The following is a 9,182-nucleotide window of genomic DNA, read 5'->3' on the forward strand; positions in this document are numbered from 1 at the left end:
TTTGCTAAATCTTGGGCCTCCCGATTATGAGTTATACTAGTCCAAGAAGGCGCAGAAAAGTGAGGGTCATTGAATAAATTTGGTCTGGGTCTGGCCGTGTTTGTTTAATAGGAGTTGATGGGTTAAGAAGTTCTATAATTTTTGTAGAAGTCACAGATTTGTATATACAGATTTTGAAAGAGTTCTTGTTCTGAAGTTATCAATGTGTCGACACAGTGCGAATGTGTTAATTAATTGTTGGGTCATGAGTTTAGCCATTTCGGAAAGGTTTCGGCTGAGGGCATTGGTAGGCTTTCTTTGGAAGTCCAAAATCAATCTTGACCCTTTGGTGTTGCAACTTGGAAGCAAGTTTGTCCTAAAGAATAGGAATTAAGCACTGCGAGTCTGGGATAGGTGAACCTTGCGTTTAAGGATCTTCATTTAACATTCCTTTTTAAACGATATCATATCACCGTTAAGGAGAACTAGAAAAAAAATTGGACATGCATGTCAACTAATAATTTCTGGATAATTTTTATTTTAACCATTTTGAAGAAGAGATGTTACAGCAGGCTGAGAGAAGCTAGGTGCAGGGGAAACAGATTTTGCTTTAGTCTTTTGCATAAGGACCTGTGGTCCCCTAACAAAGAAGCTCTGAGAATCCTCTTCTGAAGCATTGGGTATTAGGGTGGAGGCCTCATTGACTGTACTCATCAAATGAAGACCAGATAAATGCTTACCCCATATGTCATATTTAAATTTGTCCTCGGCGTTTTTCTTTTCTTCAGCACTTGGGGTTTTTTCTTTAAGATTGGATCCTGGAGCCCGGGCATCTGGATTGATTGCTGAGCTAGAACACGAGAATGGGGTTGGGATCACCATACCAGGGACACGTTGATGCATGCATGGAAATGTAGCAGAAGGCAAAAGCATAGCCTTGCATGCTACTTTTCTTGGTACAGACACCACTGGTTGAGAAGAAATATATTGACGACCACCTTTGTCGCAATTCCCAGCAACCTTGACCTCCGATGATGTTGATCCAGTACCAGCCTTGTATACATGTTCCTTTACTTTGACAAATGGATTTTCAGTCTCAATGCCATTCTCAACACCAGGAGCCAAAGGCCATGTTGCTTTGGGTGTGGAAGACATGAGAGGAGACATGGGAGAGGAAGGAGTAGAATTCCCACTCTGACTGCTAGAAACCTCAAGCAACCCTGTTAGCCCTGCACCACTAGATCTTCTCTTCCTTCTTCTTCTACTCTTCTCTTTGCCAACTCTAACAGTGAGGTTACCAGCTTGTGGCGCTTGCAGTGAACAAGAAGTCTCGAGTGCCAAAGACTCCGCTCCTGATGGATATTGCAACAAAGGAGTTCCAGTTTTTGCACTACCAAAAAGTCTTTCTCGAACATCCTCCTGTGGCATCTTTCTATCAGTTCTCTGTTCCTGATCCCCATTCGAATAGTCAGAAAATCTACCAACAAAGCGCAGCTTTGAAGCTTCATTTTCCCCAACTGACCTTATGAAGCTGATGATAATATTATACCTAGAGAACTTACTGTTTTTCTGGTCATCCTGCAGAGAAGGTTTTCTAGCTCTACAGATAGTGGCATTCTCCGTCTTAAGTAAACAATCCTGGGATCCCAACGCCATCATGTAAGGAAGAATGTAGGAGAAGACCACAAACGTTATAGAAGCAGCAAACACTACCACTAAAGAGACTTTCTTCAGAGATATCCATAGGAATGATTTCCTACATACATTGAGCATGTGAACAGGAAAGCTCGCTTTCATGGGGATAACCAAAATACCCGTAACAAGGGCCAGCTCAAGATCTCTATGGACAACAGCAGCAGAAAAATCTGTTTCGTATGAGATCTGCAGCTTTCTTGATTCTCCTGGTTCAAGAGCAAAACCTTTACAAGTGTGTACCATAAACCCATCCAATCCACAAGTAGCACCTGAAACTTCAATTTTTCTCACCTCGAGTGGCAAGTCTCCTGTATTCATTGCATAAAACTCTTTCGACATTGACTTGGAACAAGCTACACTAGAATTTTCCAACTGAAATGACACTTCTTGAGGTGATCTATTAATAGGAACTGGCATGTCTAGGTTGAAAACTATACTTCTAATAGGCTCAGAACCCTCAAGCAGGACCAGGGAAAGCGACCCACCAAATCCTTTCAAAGATAACCACTCAACGCCTGAAAGATTGTTACGTATCAGAGCAGAACCACTCCATCCACAGCGATTGGAAGGATGAAAAATGATTGGACCTAATTGAGCTTTCCCAAAAGGATGGACATATGCCTCTGTTACGGCATTATCTGCTATCCCAAACCCATAACTGGTTGGTCCAGCAGATTCATTCTGGACGAAACTACTTGCCAATTGTTGCTGTATGAAATTGTCCACAGACTTACATTGGTTGACGACTGTCCCTGAATTCAGGACAAGCTGCATAAGAACTGGCTGTTGACTTGGATTTTTGACGGTGATCCATTTAGAAGAATGACTTCCAACCTGGACCACAGGAAACATCACTTCTTCATGATCAAGAACAGATTTTCCACTAGTAGTTCTTTGAGATCTCCAGTTTCTTAACACAACTTCATCTGCATCAACAGTCTTCAATGTTTCTGACTGTAATTTCATAGATACGCAAAGGTCATTATCAGATAGTCCAAATACTCGACATAGATATAAACAAAAATGGAATAACTCGTATTCCAAACACACTAACAAAAAAACAGAGTGAACAGAAAAAAGGAAATATGCCTGGGGCATTACAGCATAATTTTTCTTTTTTTCAAAAAAAAGTGTCATTTAATAAAAAATTTGTCAAAACAAGAGAACACAGTTTAATAGAATTGTCTGTCAGAACATTGCCTCAGCAATTGTGCTCCACCAGATCAACGATCATACCATTTCTTTCCTTTCACATACTTCAATTTTTAAATAGTCACCACGCACAGACTATTTAATGAGCCCTATTATTTCTGGTTAGACCAATTCATAAGGAAGCAAAGTTGCTCTGTCCCAGGCCTTTCCAAGTGTGATAAGAAGCGCATAAACCAAGATTAGGTCCTCTCCATGCTCTTTTTTTCACTGTGTGCACATAATATAGGATTAGGGATCCTCAAACCCCTAAGCTGACAGCTTGACCCTCTATAAGCACTTGTTGGAGAACAACGGTCCAGCAGAAAATTTAAGAGTACAAGTAATTGACGCCTTCCTTACTTTTGTACGGTAAACTGGAGCAAATTCAGATACGTGCTCAACTCCCTACTCTCACAAGTCTTTTTCTGAGGCGCTGCCTAAGGCTTACCTCGAGGTATACACTTTCAAAGAGCACTACAAGGTTTATGCGTTGAATAGCCTAGGCATATACCTCAATGTTTCAACTTTTTGACACATTTTCCCATTCTACATATATTATATGCCAAAGTTTATGAGAAGCACAAACTGTCTAAACTCCACTAATTGGCATACCTAATGCAGAATATTTCCAAAGTACTGATGAGATGCAATTCCTACATGGCAAAGTAACTATCAGAAGTAGGAGTTGCAAACACAGCCACTAAATTTAGAATGAAAGAGAATAGGTCATCATGTTGCCTTAAACATGAATATAATAGATCACTAGGGCAGGAAATAATGAGCTACCAACTTAACATAATGTAAACACGTGCAATTTAAAAAACTATTGAAAGGATAAGAACAAGGACCAAATAGATGAATGAACAATTTAGCATGAGTAAAGTACTTGCTACCCAAAAAGTCATCAACAACATCAAAAGAAGAACAAAAAGTAGGACGTGAAATACCTTCATCTCCGAAGATCCACTGGGGAAATGAATGGAATTTCCTAAAGACTCAGTCATCTCACTGCCAGCCTGACTCTGCACGCGTTGAAATTCTTGTCCTACATATGAAACATGTCGGTACTTTAAACAAGCCTGAACTACATCTTGGCAAGGAATCTCAATTTGTGAATTGCCTGAGTCATTTGTCAATACAAGTAGTTTACAACTCAAATCTATTTCTAAGACTCCATCAGAGGCTTCCCGTAAATCACTTGAAGGGCAATAAATAATTGCTGCTTGTGTGACATTACCAGGAAAGAGTAATAGCCTGTCAATGTACTTGACACGGAATATCTTTTCGTTTTCTGTAACTTCACTAATCTTGGCAAAGTGTAGCAGATTCGCAGCCCTGTTTTCTAGAGACAGTATAATGGATGTTTCACATCCATCACATGGCACAGACTCGAGGTATACTATAACTGAACCAGTGAGGTCACTATACGCTGGCTTGTGACGTACCTCTGCTTCTAGAGGAAGTACAATTGTGTCAGTTCGCGAAGAACTCTGCAACTTCATAGAGAAAGCACCAAATAACTTTCCTTCGAAACCAGACAAGAAATTCATCTCCATTATTGTTTCAGTGCTATGAGGACTAATTTCCCAGCTTCTATGCGGTCTTAATTCCATCAGTGGAAAATCATCTTGACCACTCCTTATATCCAACCATTCCTCAACATTAAGAAAAGAACTATACTCCCCAAGACTCTGTTCCACTTTACAAACAGCTTCTGCTGAGTGAGATATATGTTCTGAAGAGACTGATAACCATGTAGCTACCTCCTTTACATAGAGTGTATCATCAAAAGGATTGTACACAGACAGATTCCTTTTCAACCCTCCACCGAAAGAAACATTCAGCCCAACTAGAGGCTGAGTCTGAAAAAGGGACTTAATAGCCATGCCTTTGGCATGAATTAGAAAGCCACCGGAGCTTGACTGTAAAACAAGGTGAGCTGACAACAGACCCAATTGTCTCGGTAAGAAAACAAAACAAATTGTAGTAACCTCTCCAGGTCCAAGTAAAACCTCATCAAAATTACAAGGGTAGAACTGTGGGTCAGTACTGAAAGGCTTAAAAATACGTAAGCTGGTTTCGTTGCATGTATTGGCAACTGTTAAGAAAGCTAATGAAGGAATATATAAATAGGTTCGTCCCCAATCCAAGAAACGAGGACTTATGTCTACATTGGGTGATGAAGATCCATCATGTACATTTGATTTAATCAACTCGGACTTCTCATCAATAATATTTAGAGGCCTATGATATTTAAGTGAAGATCCTCCACCAGTACCGCTGTTACTCTCACTTGTACTTTCTCCCTGAGCGGATGGCACATCAGGGGATTTCATCCCCGAGTTCAACGAACAAGACACAACGTTCCCATTCATTAGCCTAAACGTGCCATGGTTTGACAACCAAGTCGAATTACTTTGCCAAGAATCCCAAGACTCTGTTGATTGCCGTCGGGTGACATCATGAGGAGATTCGTTACAATCCTCCTCCTTGGCTAACAATGCACGCAATGTCGAAGGGAAGCAAAACAATTCAGAGTTTGTACACACTTCCTTAACACCTGAAATGGTTGGTAAGCTCCCCTGAACATAGTTCGAGCTCATTTCACCAGCTGAATTGGACTTATCTCCAAAGGAGCCGCATGCATCATCAAAATTTAACATGTCAGTCATCTCATCTATGCCTTGCACTAGCACATTCGTCGTAGCACATGGCCCACTTCTAGCAAGGCCACAAAGAAGACACAATAGTGTCACTAATAGTAACCCTTTTAATTGCCGGGACATTCTCCTGTTCCATTTTTAAAAAGAAAACAAATATTAGAGTACAGTGGTCTAATTCAAAGTCAACACAGACCATCAGCTATCAACAAATTCATTACAAGGACAAAAAAAAAACATAATTAATTACAACATTCATTATGCCAACTCAGCATTTCTAAGTTTTCACAAACTTGAGGGTGGGTAAAATAATTAAGTAGCTTTATAGCAGGCAAACATTAAAAACGTTTTATTTAATGGAAACTAAATGAAAATAAAGAAGCCCATTAATGGAAAACTTTATATCCAATATTAATTAGCAAAAAAAGAATCACTTTCCAAAAATGAAGCTGTGCGAAAAAAACGGTAACTAAATAGAAACAACAATAAACACAGAAGACTAATAATGGATGAAAACATGCTTGTGATAATAATACAGAAGAACAAGAACAAGTAAAAGAGAGTTACTTAGTGAAGGCCATATTCTTCTTCTTTTTCTTCTTAAAGTGATGTTGTTCGGGGGGTTCGATCATTGGGGGATTTATTTGGCTATTTTTCAAAGGAAAAGTAAAAAGATAGAAGCAGTAGTGAGTCACCTGAAACAACGGAGGGCTGCGAGAGAGAGAATTTTACCCAATAGGAGGGAGAAAGGCTAGCGTTCTATAACCCCACTTGATTTTACCATCTTACCCCTCCTTTGCCTTTTTGGTTGGATTGGTAGTTTGACGTTTGTTTGGTTTGGTTGGTGACTTGGTGGGTTCAGCCCGGTTTTGGTTTAAACTCAAAGAACCTACTTAGAAATAGGAAAATTGATAAAAAAAAAAAAAATAATAATATAGATTGGAAAATAAATCAAAGGAAAGAAGAGCAGAATAGTGAAGTTTTGATAACGAGAGTTGGAGAGAAAGCCTCTGTTCTACTGGTTTATTTCTAGGTATGTAGTCGTATAGTGGAAGAGAGATTAAAAACAAAACTAGATTTGAGAGATGTAGAAAGATTTAGAGTCAATATTATAATTGTAGCATGCCTTAAGTATCTCGTTTTATTTGGTCGATCTTAATTATAAACTTGCCAAAAAGAAAAATGAAACGTATCTGAACGACTCTCCCCACGTGTTATGTAAGTTTTTATATTCGGTACAAGAGCGTTTACTATTCTATGTAAACTATACCAAAATACTAACCAAGACATGTGATAATCCATCTCGACATGTTTCACAAGATCACCCAATACACTTTCAATGCGTGAAAATAATATTTCGTATTTTAACTACTTATTAATTAATTGTTTTCTTGATGCTTTTAAATCAAGAACAAGAAAAAAATCAAATCTTGCAAAACTTAATATGAGAATCTATATCCTAGTTTAACAAGTTGAAAATTTAAATTTATATTGTAATTTGTTTTGATTTATTTGAATATCTTCGATAAGTAGTTTGATTTCTCATAAAATAAAAAATTCCAAGTTAATTTCAACAAATTTTGAGTGTATGAAAGAAAATTTGAATATGGGTCAGGGTTGAACCCAAACCCATTTTAGGAGTTCAATTTTTAACTTTAAGAAATGTATGGGCAAAATAGTAAATTTAACATACAAGTCAGCTTTAGTGACGGGTTTATTAGGTTATTAACGTTGAAGGGAAAGAAGGGAAAGCTCGATGACTCTTTATTGTCTCATTATACTAATAATACTTTCTATTTGATTAGACTGTTTGTTTTTTTTTAGTTCAGGATGGAGGCAGTCTCAGGACCATATGGTTCTCTTTTCAATCTAAGTACCATATGGTTTTTTCCAATGCTACACACAGGTTTCGATATTGAAAAATAGAAAATAAAAAAATATCACGGTTGTCAAAAAGATCAACATGGTTTCACATTTTTTTTGGGTTTTGATTGCTTGATCATATTGTAGCGACATGCGACTTTGATCTAGGGACGGAGCGAGAATTCTAAGTCAAGGGGTGCGATATTATATGCATACCCCACCCCACAAAAAAAAAAAAAATACAAATTTTTTATTATTTTTTTTGTGAAAAAGTCTAAACAATAAAAATCAACAAAATTATACATTTATTTCAATTCACAAAGCTAGAGTACGTTGACTACTAATAATTTAATATGGAATAACGAAGTTAACTACTTAAGCACTTAAGCCATTAATTTATACTACTATGTTTATATATATATATATATATATATGATCTAGTTCACAAGTCTACAACAATTCAATAAAATTGTATATATATATAAGTCTATATAACCCTACTATCATGTGAAAAAAAAAAAAAAAAATATACAAATATATATATATATATATATATATATATATATATATATATATATATATATATATATATATATACAATTATATATATATATATATATATATATATATATATAGGTTCAAATTGTTTTAAAGGCTAATTTTTTATTGTTCTATATATATAATCTATATAACCCTACTATTTCAAGTTTGAAAAAAAAAAAGTTATAAAATCGATTAACATTGAAAAAATATATATATATATATATATATATATATATATATATATATATATATATATATATATATATATATATATATATAATTCATATTTTCAAAATTTAAAACGTTTTATAAAAAAAGTGATAACGAACTTACCCCATATTATATATAATTTTATGACAATGATAACGAGTTTTATATATAATTATGACAAACGTGCAACAAACTGCGTTGCAAAGTCATTTATGAATTTGTTTTTTGTTTTTTGTTTTTTGTTTTTTGGGTTGAGATCTGACGCTTGTTTAAGAATTGAGAGTGAAAGAAATGAGGGAGAGCTTACAGGTTTGTTATGGGTAATTAGAATTATACAAATTGACCGGTTGGGCTTTGGGCATTTGGTTATATGTTTTAGTCTCATTAACTCATCAAACATTCAAAGATTCATTTGTCAATCTTTAATGGTTTTGGATTCAAAATAAATGATAAATGATAATTTTGTAAGGGCAAAAAAATAAGTAAAAAAAAAATTATTTTATTGAAATATATTTTATTAGTTTTTTTTTCATACTATTTTTTTTCATTGATTATATTTTCACTATAGTTGTAAAAATTTAGAGGTGTTGTACTAGAAGTTTGCTAAAAAAAAAATGGGGGGTGCGAGTCCTTATAGTTTGAAATTTTTTCTAAGCAATTAGTTATGTGATAATGGAACTTTTCTAATCTCAGGGGGTGCGACCGCCCCCACACGCACTATGTTAGAAAAATGGATTTGCACAAATCCATTGAGATATGAATGAATAATTTGTCTCTCAAGTTACTCCACTTGAGATGAAATAGGTTTCACTTGAAACGGTAGGTAAAGAGAGGAAAACCTTTTCGAAAGGATGCACTAGTTTGAAACAGTGCATTATGCCGAAAAGGTACGACCTTTCGAAATAGGCATTGGTTTCAAAATAGTGTTTTATGCCGAAATAGTGCGTCATTTCAAAACATGTGACTTTTCAAAGAGGTGCCTAATTTTTTCAAAGTGTTACTATGTTATTTTGAAAAGACACTTCTCACCAATAAATAGTG

General features: G+C 35.9%; 1 protein-coding gene across 1 annotated transcript; it reads right to left on the reverse strand.

Annotated features, from left to right (window-relative positions):
- Positions 1-489: 489 nt before the first annotated feature.
- LOC147519490 (uncharacterized) lies at positions 490-6,288 on the reverse strand. Its single transcript, XM_086591077.1, has 3 exons — positions 6,093-6,288; positions 3,813-5,655; positions 490-2,628 (listed from the first exon to the last, which is right to left on the reverse strand). The coding sequence occupies exons 1-3, from the start codon at positions 6,155-6,157 to the stop codon at positions 520-522; spliced, it is 4,017 nt and encodes a 1,338-aa protein (XP_086447203.1). The 5' UTR covers positions 6,158-6,288; the 3' UTR covers positions 490-519.
- Positions 6,289-9,182: the final 2,894 nt, after the last annotated feature.

The sequence above is a fragment of the Coptis chinensis genome, chromosome 2, assembly GCF_015680905.1.
Source record: "Coptis chinensis isolate HL-2020 chromosome 2, ASM1568090v1, whole genome shotgun sequence".
Lineage (NCBI taxonomy): Eukaryota > Viridiplantae > Streptophyta > Magnoliopsida > Ranunculales > Ranunculaceae > Coptis > Coptis chinensis.